The 17834-nt window shown below is 37.3% G+C and overlaps 1 protein-coding gene across 3 annotated transcripts in view; it reads left to right on the forward strand.

The window, feature by feature from the left end:
- MMP16 (matrix metallopeptidase 16) overlaps positions 1-17834 on the forward strand; it is a 189036-nt gene that overhangs the window by 80736 nt on the left and 90466 nt on the right. For all 3 annotated transcript variants that reach the window (XM_087750275.1, XM_009469276.2, XM_087750283.1), the window contains one exon: positions 12272-12420. In XM_087750275.1, the coding sequence (XP_087606401.1) occupies positions 12272-12420 (149 nt within the window). The remainder of the gene's footprint in view (positions 1-12271; positions 12421-17834) is intronic.

Raw genomic sequence — 17834 nt, forward strand, 5'->3', positions numbered from 1 at the left:
GAATTAAAATGTTGCCCTTCTTCCTCCCAACTGGATGCATTACTCCAAAGAAATCATACGTTTTACATATTTTACTTCCTTTCTTCTCTATTAGCTCCCTGGCCTCCTTGCAGAAGTTACCAGGTTTTTCTTTCAAATGATGTTGTGTTGTAGTATTTACTTTTTTGTTGCTGTTTTCATTCAGCTGTGTGGAACAAATAAAGTAATTTGGGAAACCACAGTATTACCTTTTATGTTCATTGCATTCTCTTCCTGTCTCTCCTTGGGAAGTGACAAACTGATAGATTGAATCTATTGAAAAATCTGTAGATTTTTTGTACATATAGAATCCATGTTCATCTTCTATCTACAGATTTATGCAGGAAAACATGAATCAGATTTTTCAAAGAGCTATTATAGTACTGAAAATATCACAAATCTTATACCAGCTTGATTGTAAAATAGGATTTCTAAAATATGGAATGATATCCAGCAAGAAAGTGCAGCATCTTAAATTTTACATCTTATATATCTGACTTTGAAAAGCAGAAGACAGAAGAAAAAAGATATTTTCAATTTAAAAATGGGTTTCGTATCAATTTATATTTAAAAACTCTTTTTGACCATGGGAAGCAAACATACTGTGCCATAAAATCTTAGTAGTGACAAGTAGTAGTGACATCATTAACTGCTGAAAAGGCATAGAAAGAAAAAAAGTAAATGTAACAGTCAACAAAATAAAGAAACTATCTGATTCAGTTAAATCCTGTTTCCTGTTTCCACTGAAGGCAAGTTTGCTGTTGACTTTAGCATAGCCAGTTGGTTTTTTACAGACACAGACTTTCAAACACTGCTTATGTGCAGTACAGTATGAATTTACAGGCAATCTTATCTGTAAAGGTGTAGTAAAAAAACCTGTGAAGTATAAATCCACAGAAGATATGGCATGCATTGTTGCATTTCTATTCTTTTGCTTTAATGCAATTTTAGTTTAATCCGTAATATCAGAATATTCATGATATTGATATCCATACAGGAAATATTTGCATAGATATTTAATGGATGTGTTTATGACTGAATATGAGCCAGCAGTGTGCTCAGGTCGCCAAGAAGGCCAATGGCATCCTGGCTTGTATCAGGAATAGTGTGGCCAGCTGAACCAGGGAGGTGATAGTGCCCCTGTACTTGGCACTGGTGAGGCCGCACCTCGAGTACTGTGTTCAGTTTTGGGCCCCTCACTACAAGAAGGCCATTGAGGTGCTGGAGTGTGTCCAAAGAAGGGCAATGAAGTTGGTGAAGGGTCTAGAGCACAAGTCTTAGGAGGAGCGGCTGAGGGAACTGGGGTTGTTTAGCCTGGAGAAGAGGAGGCTGAGGGGAGACCTTATTGCTCTCCACAACTACCTGAAAGGAGGTTGTAGCAAGGTGGGGGTCGGTCTCTTCTCCCTAGTAACAAGCGATAGGGCAAGAGGAAACGGCCTCAAGCTGCGCCAGGGGAAGTTTATGTTAGATATTAGGAAAAACTTCGTCGAAAGGGTAGTCAGACATTGGAACAGGCTGCCCAGGGAAGTGGTTGAGTCTCCATCCCTGGAGGTATTTAAAAGACGAGTAGATGTGGTGCTTGAGGACATGGTTTAGTGGTGGACTTGGCAGTGTTAGGTTAACAGTTGGACTCTATGATCTTAAGGGTCTTTTCCAACCTTAACGATTCTATGATTCTATGATTCAAAATATTGTTTCTTATGTCTCTAAAATGAGAAAAAACTATTATAATGAAGAAAATTAAATATAAGTGATATCAAGAAAAAAAAAGTTTGGCCAAGTCACATTTGCTATAGATGTTTAACTTGAAGTTCATCTACTTCATTGATACAAGCTTAAAACTGTATAAAGTATAATAGTAAAGTTATTTTGTTTAATGGATTCAAATACCAAGCGTCAGATATGGTTTGAATAATCATTTCCCCAAAGGAACTTTGTAGCTTGACCTTTTGATTTTATTACAGTGGACTACCTTCCCACAAGCCTTTTTAAAGTAGCACAACACCATCTGTTGGTACATTATGTATTTATGTGTTTCCTATGTAAATGTCCTAGAACAAAGTTTTAGTACTCTTATTAAGATAATTTGAAACAACCTATTGAGACATATAATAAAGGGCAGTGCTGATTAATGTATTTTTGGTTAATACACTGTTGGTATCTTTTTTTTTTTTTTACATGACAACATGTTATTTATAATTGCGCCATAGAAGACATACCAAATAACCAAGATTTTTTACATTAGTCTTATAGTAGTATACAGTTTCTATTTGTCTGATGTAGCTGCTGCTGCTAATGATTTTACAGTCTATGAGGAAAAATCCTATATTACTGTTAAATTTTACTGATATGAATGCCTTTCTTTTGAAGTACATGATTAACTTCAATGATATTCTCAGAGCCTAAAAATGTCTGTGGCCATTTCCAGCTAGTGCCGATCACTTTGAGACTTTGCTGCTTGTAGGATGGTGATGGAAGTAGTGAGGCGGTCCTTATGAATTCATGATGAATGTGTGTGAGGGGAAATAGGCCTTGTTCTTGTGGAATCTAAAACAGAAGAAACATAAGTCCAAGCAAGTGCTAAGCTGTAGGATCTAAGCAGCAAACTCTCTTTCCTGGGTTGGTGTTCAGTTCCTTGTTTGCTTTTAGAAATAGTGAAATAGAAGAAACAACTCCGCACTAAAATACTGTGATGGTAATCATAGTCAAAATAATGCCAGCAATATATAGATGGATTAGACCAAAATAATCAGCTTGCAGGTGAGGTATTGCAAAGCTATAAGGATCAAAGATGCTAATACCAAGGCAAGGACAAGGTGGGGTAATCTGGAGTATGATGAAAGATTCACTTTGAACTCTTGCCTTCCTTGATACATCACCAAACAACAGTTGCATTTATATAGCGTTTTATATGTTCCAAGCCCTGTCTGGATTCTTGCAATGCTGTGCTGAGGAAAGTTAGGAAGAAACACTCATTCTTATTTTTACTACCACGACAGCCAGGTGATTTTCCCAGGAACAACTAATGGGCCTGTGGCTCAACCAGGATTGTTCTGACTCCAGCCTCATCATTGTTTTTGATATATGCCAATCACCTTGATCTGGCCAGTGATGTTCTGGGATCCAGGCATCTGAATGAACTCCACAGTTACATATAACAAGCCACAGAAAACAGTAAAAGAAAGAGAAAAATCTAAACCCAGCAAAGATCAAGAATATTCCAGGTAGGAACATGAGTAACCTCTCAGAAGATACAGAGAGAAAGAGGCAAAAAAAGTAAAAGGTTCAACAAATAAAATGAGTCTTATAGGGTCTGGAGGTTGTGGAATCTTGTGGGCAATCTCCATACCCCACAATATGACAGTTGTCAAAGAAGTAGACCACAGTTCTTGCAAAATATATACCAGAAGCCAGACTGCTTAGCTATGAGGCAAAAAATTGCAAAATTGCATCCAAGTTCTTCCTTAGTTTGAGATTCATAAACAAAATGTGTTATTGAATAGGTATTGTAGAAAGAGAGCTCTGTGGAGAATTAAATTCCTGGGACTTATTTTCATCTTTTGAACATGAGGACTTTTTTCCTAATCTTGCAACACTCTACTAGATAGGTTGTTATCTCCAAGACTGTCTCCTCAATTTTTTTTCAATGACTGTGGATAACTACTAAGAATTACTCATTATTTTTTCTACTTTATCTTGTTTAAAAGATTAAATTACTCAATACCCCTTGTACATAGACGTTTTCAGTCTCTCCTTCTTATAAACTGTTTCTCCATTTCACATTGAACTACATAGTGTCTATTTCTGATGAAGGAATGGACTCTCATTCTTAGTTTGTTCAGTGTAGCACAATGAGACTCTGGTGCTTCTTATAGCAAACTACGTGACTTCTACTGCATAAATACTAACAATTAGTGTTCCCATGTTCATATTTCCTGATTCTCTGCCAGTCCTTTTTTTGTCCTCATGTTAGGAGCAGTGTCAATGCCTTGTAGGCCAAAGCTAAGAGGGTCTATGAAACATGCTGGCTGTTTAGGAGTGTAAGTATGCAAGCATGTTTTCCCTCCTAGATGACTACTGTTCTTCCTGTCTTGGAGATCTTGGAATGATGCTGGGTACAAGTATGTGAGTTATAATACCAAATGAAGTCTCCCCTTCTCCACGAGGAGAATGTCTGTCTAACAAAATCTGTCACTATAAACATAATTTGCAAGGAGTACATGCTTAGCCAAAGTTAGTAGTCTTCCGTTTCAAACCAAAGTTTTGCAATGAAATCAACTGAACATTCTGTTATAATTGTTAATTTAAATCAGCCAGCCTCAGGACATATTCCTGCATGTACCTATGCACCTTTCTCTGTGTGAGATAAAATACACAGGCACTTCAGTTTGAGAGTAGGGTACACAGTAAAAGAATCTATTGTTTTGCTTGACCATATGAGAATTAGTCTGGAGTAATTTTAGAGTAATTATTACAATGGACCTTGGGGGGGAAAAACTATAAAAATATCATTAGTGACTTACCTGGATTTCTAATTCCTTAGGGACGTTTGCGTGGTTTGATCCGGTATGAGCAGGATTCCACAAGTCTTCAGGATATTACAGTTTTGGGAGCTTCAGTCTAGAATCACAGAATCACACAGAATGGTTGAGGTTGGAAAGGACCTTTGGAGGTCCAACCCCCTGCTCAAGCAGGGCCACCTAGAGCAGGCTTCCCAGTATCATGTCCAGATGGCTTTTGAATATCTCCAAGGATGGAGACTCTACTACATCTCTGAGCAATCTGTGCCAGTGTTTGATCACCCTCACAGTGAAAAAGTGTTTCCTTACACTGAGAGGGAACCTCCTGTGTTTCAGCTGGAGCTCATTGCCCCTTTTCCTGTCACTGGGCACCACTGAGAAGAATCTGGCTTCATCTTCTCTACTCCCTCCCTTCAGATAGTTGTACACAGAGATAAGATCCCCCCTGAGCCTTCTCTTCTCTAGGCTGAACAGTGCCAGCTCTCTCAGTCTCTCCTCATAGGAGAAATGCTCCGATCCCTTAATCATCTTCATGGCCCTAGAAGTTTCTTTTTTTTTCCTGAAGCAGCCATGACTTATCCAGCCAGATTATTCAACACAGCATCCTTATCCCTGCAGAGCACTTCATATTTTCCTAGAAGCTATAGAAATTCTAGTAAGATGTAAGGACAGTGTCCCCTAACATGCACTCTATGGTTGAGTGTTTACATCTACTAGAACTGTTAGTTTTATTTGTGGAAGTGTTTCCACTGGTCTGGGTCCATGCCAGACTTCTGCAGAGATTTCTGTTAGTGAGCGGGGAAAATTTCCCTGAGCAACTAACGAATAAGGTCCACATTCTGCAGTCAGTTATAAATGTGCATACTGTTACAGGGAATGATCAAGGTACAAAGAGTTTCTTTCCAGGGCAAGGATTTGTGTCATAGCTGTTGTAACACTAACCCACTCTCGGTATAGGCACTCAGTAGAAGTAGTGAATGAACAATGTAACTCCTGCCTTTGGAGCTGGGTCGTATCTGATCCCTGTTCTGAATGTATTTCAGAGTCTCTCAAGCACAGTGTTACATGCAGATCCCCCATCTGCCACTTACTGGTAGGTCCCCACCTGCTTGGAATCTGCAAATGGCTCTGTCCTGGTGCTCCCGGCTGCTCTTTTATACCTTCCACTCCTGCTGCTCTCAAGCTACATTGTTTTTTCCATGCACAAATGTGGCAGTAAAGCAAAGGATTTAGAATATTTAAACTAAACTTGAATTATAAATGAGACAAAATCAGCAAAAAGTTTTGAATATGTTTTGCCTTTTTACTTTTTCCACTCCTTGGACTCTGAGTTTGGTTCAAGTCACTAACCAGGCAGAGTTTCTGGCCTTGGGCTGCAGTCTTGATTCTTGCAATGAAGTTACCTCTCACTGGGAACAGGAGCTCCCTTTTAAAATTATCTCAGTCACCATACACTTGCGTGGGGAAATTCCAGACTCTGTCCCCTCCCTCCTGACTTCATGTAGGAAGAGACATACAAGATCATGTATCAGTAAATCTGGTTTTGCACTATCCGAGACTTATATAATATGAATGTTCCGTTTCACATCCATTTTGTAGCTGGAACGCAGAAAAAAACTATAAGCGTATACATACTAGAACAGTGGAGATGCCTTAATGAGGCCTAATTTATCTTCTGTGGCCCACTGTGAGCTCAATTCTGCTAATTCTAGTATTGCATCTAAGTATTTACTATAGTGCAGTCTGCAACACAGACATCCCACAGTCTTTTCTGAATTATTAAGTCCTTATTACAAATTCTGTAATCCACAGTAAAGATTACCATCATTAATGTGTCTAAGACTATGCCAAGACCACATCTAAATTGTTTTTTGAGGGGTTGTCACAGGATTTCACAAGAAAAGAAGTTTGTCACTTTCTAGTTGAGGTCATTGGAGAACTAAATTTTGCAAGTTGGTATATTGACTTTTTCTTTTTGGCATGTTCATAATGACAAACAAGAGAGAGAGTTGCTTGGTCTGAAGGTGATTCTTTCTATTTAAGATCTTTTCCACCCTGCTATACAATTTCCAATAAGTGGATTTGTTTGTGAGCTTCAAGCCATTCCAGACTAATGTATTCTGAACATGCAGGTTCTTTTTTAGCTGTTAAGGATTAGTTATCTCAAATTACAACCATTGGTAGCAAACCAGTCATAAGCATTGAGCTATTATATTATCTATCCTAATTCTTATTCCCATTCTGTAGACATTTCTGATAGACTAGGTTAGACTCTCCTGGACTATATATTCTTGTTATATGCTTTTTTTTGGAAGTAGTTTTCTCACTAGATAGATACCATACACAATATACCCATTCTGTAAATTCACATCAGTGTCTTCTGTTAAAAAGAGAAAACATCACCAATGAGGAACGGGTGATATTAGAGATATGAGGCAGGAAAAACAGCAGAAGATTCCCTATTACGCTCTGTGTAAACACTTCTGTCTATCTCTGTCTATTTCTGTCTATCTGGCTATCAAGTTCTCTCTGAAAAGTCAGTATTAGCTGCTATAATTAGATCTGTAATTAAAACACATCATTAGCCATGATTAATTGGCCTAAACGGAGAAATGACCTGGTCATATGGATACTAGTTCTGGAGTTAGCTTATTTATCCATACCATAGTAAAAGCCTTCAATCTCTTTTCAAACTGCCATCAGCACTTGAACTGCTAAATCCCGTGGTGATCAGTGTAAGTTAGATTCTTAAATGTATGCTTTCTGAAAATATAAATCTCCTGAATTACTCAGACATTTTAAATCATTTCACATATGGTGTCTTTGGTGGAAGTGTATGAAAAAACAAAAGTCAAAATATTTTGAAATTACGAAATCTCACAGTTTTACTCAGTACAGGTAGGAATTTTATTTGCATGATAAAATCTAAAAAAGGAACAGGAATACATGAATAATAATGATATGCAGCTGCACTACTGAAGGTGTTTATGAAATTGTTTTGATCCGTGCTTTATTAGACTGTTTGATTTACTAAGCTTTCAGGTTCATAGAACAAAATTGTACTATAGCTTATACTATGTTCTGTTGTTTGGGAACATTAATAATTTGTTAATAAGTTCTCTTCTATCTCAGAAATCAGTAAGCTCTCTGAAACTCTGATTATCTTCATAATATTCTTGCTTAATCTTTAATGATGATATATGGGTTTTCTTTGTTCTTAGTAACAGTTTGGTGTCAACATATTGTTTTTAAGAGCACTCTTTCTTCCCAAACTAACAAAGACTTGAATGATTGACGTCCATTGGTGTATTTAATACACTTTAAGTTAGCCCATCCTTTAGAGGAGACAAACATATAGCCATGTGACAAAGTGCTATCTATTCCATTGCCAGATGATCTGTATAGCATAGCATTAGTAGCACTTACAAACTAAAAAGAAAAGATCTTTTCATCATGGCAGAAACCCCCCAAACCTTAGGCATCTAATCAATGACATCCAAAATCTAGAAGGTGTGTACTGTACAGCTGGTGTACTGAGCACTTACAGGTTCCATGGACTCCTGCAGAAGTGGCAGGTCCCCAACAAACTCCTAGCATCTCTACAGCTTTCATCACCCATGGATGCTGTTTATCTTTTTCCTTACAATTATGAAAAGAGAAGATGGAATTATGGTGAAGGAATTTTTCTGGTGGAAAAAGTGTGTGTAAAGCATGGGTTTATAATTTTAAAATGGGTAGACAAATGGGACGTAAGTCTTGAAGTTCACTTAGTGAGAAAAACTATTTTTAGGCTAATTTTATTTCCATGGGTTTTTTTCTGAGAGGAAGTGTTTGAGTGTCTATGTTCTTCTGAATTACTCCTAACACTTCAGCTAAACTCCAGTGTTTGTTAATAGGCTAACAATGGGAACTAACATAGAAATCTAGTGCAAGCAGATGCTTAGTAAAGACAGATTTTGGCTTCTAGTTTCCTGAAGGTTAATGTGAACAATGAAATAGGATTAAAGAAAAGTGGTTTCTTTAGTTTATTTAAAAAAGACTGGAAAGAGTGACTCACATAAGAGGGTTCAGATACTTAAAAGGCTGCTGCAGAGGGGAAAGGAATAATCGTTCCCCTCACCCATAGCAGGTAAAATGAGAAGTTACAGGCTTAAATTATAGTAAGGGAGATTCAACGCTAAGGCAAACTTCACAGCAGTAGGATAGTAAAGCATTGTAATAGAGAGGGAAGTGGTGGAACCCATTGTCTCGCAGCTGTGTTTTTCTGTGGTTACCATGAGAGGTTACCATGGGTTTCATGTTGCTGCAGGACAAGAAAGTCCTGCCCAAAAACTTCACTTGAAGTAGCAGTATTTTATCTTCCTAAACTCTATAAAGGAATGGGACATATCAATGATTTTGGAGTCTGTGCAAAGGGTCTCTGTTGGCATTCCAGACATTACATGTTAGATGGATCTACTTCACTATTTCCTTGTTCTAAGAGAGGTGAGTTCCTCAGGATGATAGATGGCTTGCCAATAGTGCATTGTCATTGCTGAAGTACATTAAGGCAGACAGACATCTAATTTCATCAGAGGGGGAAGGGGAAATTCTTGTGGTCATAATTTCTTTAACAAGTTACCTCAAAAATACAAAGCTGTGAGAAAATTGTTTTCCTTTGTTCTCCTGCTGTGTCTGCCTCATTCTGTTTCATTTCCTCTTTGTTGTTTTATCCACCTATATATTTTGGACTTAATTTTAAAACTAAGCTTCTCCTCCTTAGTTCCCAGCATTTGGACTATGCACAATAGAATCTGAGGGGCATATTTCAGGTATCTGGCAGACTGAGCCAAGGTCCTTCAAAATTTGTCAACAGAAAACCGAGGAAACTGAGGAATACAACAGGAACCAGATTTATTTTCTCTTATCTTGTTTCATGATCCTTTCTCACAAGGATAGAATACTAGTAGCATTTAGTACTCCTAAATGCTACTAGCTCTCAAGCATTCACCAGTTATTAGTCTTGGAGGTTGATTTGTCTTAATTTTCAAAAAAATAAACTTGCTTTCAGAGTGTCATCTGACTTTCCGGTATGTTGGTTGTGTCTTCTAGTTGCTATTTTGAAGGCTGAGGGAAGACCCAGGTGATCTACTTGCTTTGTTCAATTATAAGGAGTGACTATCAGGCATCCTGTATTTAACTTGTATTTAGTATTTTTAGAAGGGGAAAGGCAACATTGTCCTCTCCTGCTGTCTCTGAGCCACCTCTCTTTTCCTTTTATTGTCTGCAGTGGCACTCTGCTAGATTCCAGTTTGTCCTCTCTACTCCACTTCCTCCCATAAGCAGTACTCCCCAAGCTATTTTTCTGTCTCTACAGCTTTTCTAATTCAGATATCTGAAGGTTTAGCTCCTGGTAAATTTGGTTACTTGTAATCCTATACCTCTGCCTCCTTCAGTTATGCCACAGTGAGGATAGTTTTGAGTGGCGATAGGTGGCCTCACAAGCCTACCAAGCAATTTTGTGTGCCCTTAGCACCTGAAAGAGAACTTCGTGAAAAGCCGTGCTCTGTGCCTGCGTACCAAATTCATGCTGCGAAGGTCACAAGAAGGTGGCATCATTTTAGACAACAGTGACATGCTGCTCAGAATTATTTTTCTTCCCTGACTGATCAATTGTTTTAATATCACTGACTTGAGAAGATGAATCTCAAAATAACCCCATTCTTAAATATACTCATTGTAAATATTAATTCAAAGGGACTCTACATGCTACATTGAAATTAACCCACTCTGTGTCAAACTTATTTCTTACTTCCATGATCTCGTTTCCACATATTGCATTGCTCTTGCCAACCTTCCAGCTCTAGCTGGCCTTTCAGAGGTGTCTTCCGATAATGGAAGGAAAACCAGACTTCCTGTGCAAAGCAACACATAAGCGAAATTATTTGTGTGATGACCCAAACCTAGCACAAACTTAGTGTTCATAAGTTTACCTTTGAAGCTGGAAAGTGCAAGAAGTCAGGAGTATGTAAAGTTGGATCTTCCTATCTATTACACAAAATTTTGTTCTTATTCTGAATGGCTCCTGTATATAGAGATAGTGTGACGGTGAAAGAAGTTAGGCTGGGTCTTAATCCTGTCTGTACTGTATCTCCCTGTCATGTGGAGCTCACAAACATTGTTGGGATTGTGTCTGAACTGCACTATGGGAAGGTAAACTTGTTTAAATTAGAAATATCTGAACTCTGAAGTTCAAAAAAATGAAGATTTCCCCTATCTTTAGTGCCAGTTTGATTTCATGAACCATAGCAATGAGTTCATTCATCTTGAGGTTCTTCACTGGGTCCATAAAAGAGGAGTGAACCACCAACATGGTTAACTCGCTATGGAACTGAATCAGGTGGACTCTGCAAGCTAAACTTAAGGCTGAAAACTGCAGATTACACAGTTCGGTGTTAGGCTGTGTATAAACAGTGTATATCAACAGATAAAAAAATGAGAAGTGTTGTGTGAGGCAGACAGAGCCCACAACACACTATAAGGGGAGAGTGGGTGGATAGCATTCATTAATGTAATGATTCAGAATCCGTGAACTGGGATGTGATACGTTTGAAAGGGGTGGCTGAACCAATTTTTTAATTTGTTTATCTATTAATTAATTTTTTTTAAAGAACAGATCAGATTTATGGGGTCACAAGTACTTTGTTATTGGGGAGAGTGAAGCTGTAGCAACACAATTTAACTGTCTTGTAGATTGGCAGTATATGTATCTTTCATTCTAGTGAGTAGTTCCAGTCCTTAGATGAGAAGTTAAGACATTTTTTTAAAAAATACCAGTTCTTTCATTGCTTCAGAAGTCTCACACTGTGCTTTGTATAGGCTAGATTTTGAGAATGCTTAGAAACATTAAGATAACCACAGCTACTTGTTTATGAAACACTGCCTGAAGAGGACAGCATGTTTCAGAGGTTTTTCCAGGTGTTCTTAAGATATTGGCTTTAATCCATAAAGCTTTCAGTTATTTGGACCATGCCTTCTCCCTTTCACTTCTACACAATTAAGAGCATAAATAGTTGGCTTTAAATATGTTTTGATTTAAAAAAGAAGATCCTCTTATCAGGGAGTTTCCTGTAAGCAGGGACAGACTTTGCTACTTCGCTATCTCCTGGCCACTTGCATTGCCTATGAGTATGTGATTTCAATATTCTTCTCAGAAAGCTGAATGTCTCCCTACCCTCTCTTTCATATTCTTTGAGAGACGATAATAATATAGCATAACTGTGTGAGAGCTATTGTGGCTTTATTATTGTAGTTGGTGAATATTATTATGTACCCTGTGGACAGTCAATTATATGTGGCATATATTGTAGATTTTATATTTTGTCTGCTTTAAAAGTTTCTTGAAGTGCCAAGAGCCAGGGTGAGGTGCTGAAGTTGTAACTTCAAATAAATAAATACATTAAATAAATAATTGAAGCAGGAAGTTTCAGAAAATAAAGAGAGCTGGTTCCTGGGTAGAAAACACTATAAGTCTTAAAACAGCAGAATCTTTAATAAAGGAGATTAAATAAAAGCCCCAAAGAATTTTTTCTCTGGAAAGAAAAAAAAACAAAAAACAAAACCCAAACCCAAACTAACAGTATTTATGCTTGGTGAATTAAAAGCTTCATTATATATGGTACAAAACTAATTACTAGGGAGCATTTTATTTACCTCTAATTTCTATTTAATAGCCACTGCACTTGTCATTGCAGGTATGGTTACAAAAGTATGGCTACCTTCCACCAACTGACCCCCGAATGTCGGTGTTGCGCTCTGCAGAAACCATGCAATCAGCTATAGCTGCCATGCAGCAGTTCTATGGCATTAATATGACAGGAAAAGTGGACAGGAACACAATTGAGTAAGTAACCAGTACTGAACTGCTCTTGACTTTTCTGTTTCAAGCAGGATAAAATAGAACTGGAAAAACTTTATAACACATGAAACAGGGTGACTGGGATATTCAAATAGTGTTGCAGCTTCAGATGCGGAGTTAAAATCTTTCTCTCTCTCCTTGTCTTTCCTTTTTTTTTTTTTTTCATCTTCTGTATTTCATGGTAGCAGGTAGTCACTTGCCTAACTGCTGTCTGCCTTTGGGCATGTGATTGTAAAGAAAATGTTTCATGGTTAACTAAAGAAAGGGCCAAAAGGTTATCAATGTGGAAGTGGAGAAACCTATTCAAAACTGGCAAGAATTCATTAAATGTGTCACAGTGGAAAGAGTCTTACTGGAAAATCTTTAGTGTAAATTTCTTTATCCTCATTGAAAAGAAATTTAGCACACTCCACTGGCCCATCCCTTTAATGGTTTCCAGTAACAAAAGACCAGGTGTGGTCATTTTAACATGCAGTAAAATTGGGTTAGTTTTGCATGCCCTTTGCAATTCTGAAGTTGTGTAAGGCTGGCAGTGTCTGATTTTACTGACAGACTGAACACAGAGAAACTTTGTTAAGCAGAGCTATTAAGAGACGCTTCCAAACAACTCTATACTATGCCAAATTTTAAAAGTGTGCCAGGAAAATGCAACAGCAACAAAAAAAAGAGTATTAGTAAACAATTTAGAAAACATACCTGGGAGTAAGATTTGAAGTGCTTGTTGGATTCATTCCAGTTGAAATGCAACAAAGATTATCTTGTGATTTTACAAAAAGTTACTTTGCTTGAAAAGCAAACAATAACAAGATAGTACTCTCACTACATATCCAACATTTACTTTATTGAAATATGTTTCTACTACTTCTCTAAAATGCTTTTTAGGGAGTAAAAAAAATCCTCCTTCATTTCCTATTTAGCAGGCCCAACCCAATGTGTCATCTTTCATTACTTTTTTTTGGCAAAGTAGCTGACATGAATGATTTTTCTATCATTTAGAGTTTAGGGAAGACACTACCCAAAATGCTGGCAGGATTGGAAAAATCATTTTATTCCACTGACACATGCATTATTGCATTGAAAAGCAATAAAGCAAAGCAGATTTTAGGGCTGCCCTAAGGGGAGGTGACTTGATCACACATCCCTCAGTTTAGGAATTGAAGGACCAGTAAACAGCTTGTGAAAGATCCATGCTCAAAAGTATGTTTATGATCCGATCTGCAGGGTGGAGAGACCAGACTTTTTATACAGCTTCAGTGATTGATCCTTGAGGGGAGAGTGCTGCTATACCAGTCACTAGTAGCCTTTTAGACACATTAGTGGCAGCTTTGTAAGAGGCAATATATTTCACTAAAAGGAAAATGATCTGTTCACAGTTAGCAGTACAGAGAAGACAAAAAGTTGTAACCTAAGGAAAAGCGGAGGCCATCCCTTAGTTTAGAGTATCAGCTAGCGAGTTGAAAAAACCAAACCAAACCAAAACAAAACTTTAATTGCAGGGGAAGTGGATTATGTTTGCTAAATTGGGCTCGTTGGCCAGCATGTCAGCAAGGTTATCTTCACTTCTTCTGCTATGTAAGAAACAAAGGAATCCACCTATGCAGCAGTGCACAACATTAATTTTACAATCTGGTGGATATTGACTCTTCCAAATCTCTTGATGCATGATTTTCTTCTACACAGAAAGATAGATTAAAGCATGGCAATTCTTAGGTATGTGTAACTCATGCTGGATGAATTCTCCATTTACTTACACATTTGGAGTTGCATTAATTTGAGTCAAGTTGGGAACAGAACTGATTCTTAAAGACTTCTCACATTTGCATTGGTGTTGAGAAAAAAAATAAACTCATTAAACTAAACTGTGGCCTCAAATTACAGTCAATTAACACCACTGAACATTATTGGGGGATGTGACTATATAAGAAAGGATATTTTTTTTTTTCAATTGTTCTTTTATGGCATTATTTTCTAAATGTTTAAAATAATTTTCCCTTTCATCTACACAGAAAGCATATATACTCTCTTTTGGCCAGAAATATGTGACAGTTTACCATTTGTTTCTCTGTGATTAATATGTTATAATCACATACAATGCTGGGATTACAAAACAAAGAGTACAGCAGGAACCTCATAAAAACAATATGTTCTCATCTTGTGCATGAGGATTTACTTGCTTCTCCAGCATGTCTTGAGAAGAGATTATGATGTGCCTCTTCATCTTCAGAAGGACAAACAATTAAAAGAAGTTATAGTAGTAACTTGATAGGAACTAACTTTGGGGATTTTAACAGAGAAATAATGTCCTGCAGCATCACCATCAAAAGTCTCCTGGGGAGATTTTGTTGCTCTGAAAAAAAGATAATCCTTCAATGAGTATTTTGGTATGCATAAATATGAATAGTGTTCATCTTGCCCCTAATACTCACCATTCACTTGTTTTTGCTATATTTTTAAATTTGTTTCGGTTGTGGTTTAATCCGGCAGGCAGCTAAACACCACACAGCTGCTCACTCACTTCCCCCCAGTGGCATGGGGGAGAGAATCAGAAGAGTAAAAGTGGGAAAACTCATGGGTTGAGATAAGAACAGTTTAATAATTGAAATAAAATAAAATAATAAAGGTACTGCTCCTCCTCCTACTACTAATAATAGTGAAAAGGAAAACAACAACAACAAAGAATAAAACCCCAGGAAAAACAAGTGATGCAACCGCTCAACACCCGCCAACCGACGCCTGGCCCAGCCCCAAGCAGCGATCACTGTCCCCCGGCCAACTCCCCCAGTTTATATACTGAGCATGACGTCATATGGTATGGAATAGCCCTTTGGCCAATGTGGGTCAGCTGTCCTGGCTGTGCCCTCTCCCAGCTTCTTGTGCACCAGGCAGAGCATGGGAAGCTGAAAAGTCTTTGACTAATGTAAGCACTACTTATCAACAACTAAAACATCAGTGTGTTATCAATATTATTATCATCCTAAATCCAAAACACTGCACTGTACCCGCTACTAGGAAGAAAATTAACTCTATCTCAGCCAAAACCAGGACAGTTTCCCCAGTGGCTTGAAAAGCATGATACATGCTTATTGCTGGGGATAAGGAAGAGTGAGTGGTAGAAAGAGACATCTCTATTGGCATAAAAATATGAGGGACGTTCTGAATACAAGTATCACAACAATGGCAAACCCAGTGAAAATACTGTCTGACATTTGCGTGGGGTGCCACAGTATTTTCTGTGATTCATTTATATATTATCAAACACAGTCAATGACTCATTAAATGGAGACTTCTGAAAATGGACCCATTGTTGGCATCCTGGTCTTTCATATCCCTAAACCAAACACACTAAGTAGAAAAAGATTAGTTGTTTTCTTTTCTTAAAACTGCTATACATGTTTATTTCCAAAACATGTTTTGCAGTTTAAAGGGGTACATTGCACACTTCTTGGTATACAGATAGAATGATTGTATATAGGATGCTGACTGAATCTATGCGATAGTAACAAAGCATTCATTTTATTTTAATGTCTTCCTTTACAAATAAATGGCAAATGTACTTACTTTAATACTCAGACAAGCTTCTAACCAAGTTTACTTCAAGGTTCATAATTAAGATATAATCATATTTATGTTTGATCTCTGCTGTTTATATATTATCAGTCACACAATAAGAGTGAATGGTAAATTTTGAGCTGTTGTAATCGACTCAGTGGTCCATTTTATTAGTAAATGTTTTTGTACAAAAGGTATACATAATGTCTTGTACCCTTAGCAAACATTCAATGAGAAGCCTTGCAGACAAATCATTGTCAGTAACAGGGCTGAAATATAGTATCTTACATCACTCTTTGACTGCTTCCTATTATTTAGAGGAGTGTCAGTAAAGTCCTGTAATAGTGGAGTACAGTAGGCAAGAGTAAAGATGTTTAGAAAACGTATCTATCTCTCCTCACAAGAAGTTTAAGGATACCATTCTGTAGTTTTCTTAAATAAATATCTATAGTTTTTCCAGCCACTAGGTCAAGTTGTACTAAGTCAAGTTGGACTCTCCCTTTTATTTTCCTTTTTTGCTATAACTCTGCCAAAAAAAACCCCCAAAAAACCACCACCACCAAAAACTTTATACAGCCTAAGCAGCAGTTTTGATTAGGGATAAATGAGGGGGCGCATTTAACCAAAGGTACATTTTTTAAATGTTTTGGTTCCGCGTTAGGCCAAAACTTTTTCCTGAAGGCTTAAGAAAGTGAGGAGACAGAAAGATATTCTTCCTCTTAACCCCCAAGAACAAAATATGGTTAGTCAGCTGGCTTGAGTTATGAGAAGTTCAGTTTCAGCTCTCTACTGGAAGAGCATTACAGTTTTGCTGCATATTTTTATTTTAATCTTTTCATATTTTCTGTGAGTCTAAACTGTTTTAATTCTCTTGACATATATAGCTTCTCAAGATTCAAACTAATGGAGCTAAGAGAGGAATTTGATGTGACATAGTCTACAGATTGAGTACATTAGTCACAATTAAGCCTCTTTATTGAGTTCTGATAAAATATTTATTTTTAGGGGCTGCTGCATAAAAGATTTCTACAAGTTCAGAAACAAATAGATGAAAGAGAGGCGAAGTCATTAGCAGTATGCACCTTTTTAAAATGAAAAACCATTATTTCAAAAAAATTAATTAAACTTCAACAAGAAATCAAGAATATGGAAGACCTTGATCATATCATATTATGTTAAAAGCAGCTATATTTGGAAGAAAATAGAAATGAATGTTTTATTTGTCAATTCCCACCCCAGGTGGAACAACATATTACACGCTAAGTATCCGCAAATGTCATGAGCGTTAATGATTACTACTGACAGAAGTCTTCCTCCCAGTCAGTGTGAGAACAAGTACTGTTTAAAAAAATATTTTGAACATATTAAAAAAAAAAAAAAAGGAAAATTTATGTGCCAGAGGTTGTTAACATTTTGCCTCATTTCTATGCTAGAAAATGCTGAACTCCAATACTAACCATGTAATAATTTGTTTAAAATTCTGATTGCTAAACTTAGCTCAGCTAAGACCAAGGTAATAGATTTGGTGATAGTCCAACGCCTCAGTTGCAAATTGCATCTTCCCTTAAATTTTACATGAAAATAATTTCCTAAAAGATAGTGAACCACTTGTGCAAAGGCTTCCATTTGATTTACATTGGGATTTATATTGTGTGTGAACCACAGTCCTGGTCCTCATGTAAGAGCAGTAAGAACATCAGTGGGCCAGACAGCATGACAACATGAAACATCCCCTGCCCGTCCAAACCAATAAAGATACAAGCATAATGTTCTTGATAGGTACATATCACTTCAAAATCAATGCAAGAACAAATTGTGACTGCTTGAATTTCATAACATGTAGTTGTGGG

This window comes from Nipponia nippon, unplaced genomic scaffold, assembly GCF_047370975.1.
Source record: "Nipponia nippon isolate SJK-2023a ecotype South Korea unplaced genomic scaffold, ASM4737097v1 scaffold_1, whole genome shotgun sequence".
Lineage (NCBI taxonomy): Eukaryota > Metazoa > Chordata > Aves > Pelecaniformes > Threskiornithidae > Nipponia > Nipponia nippon.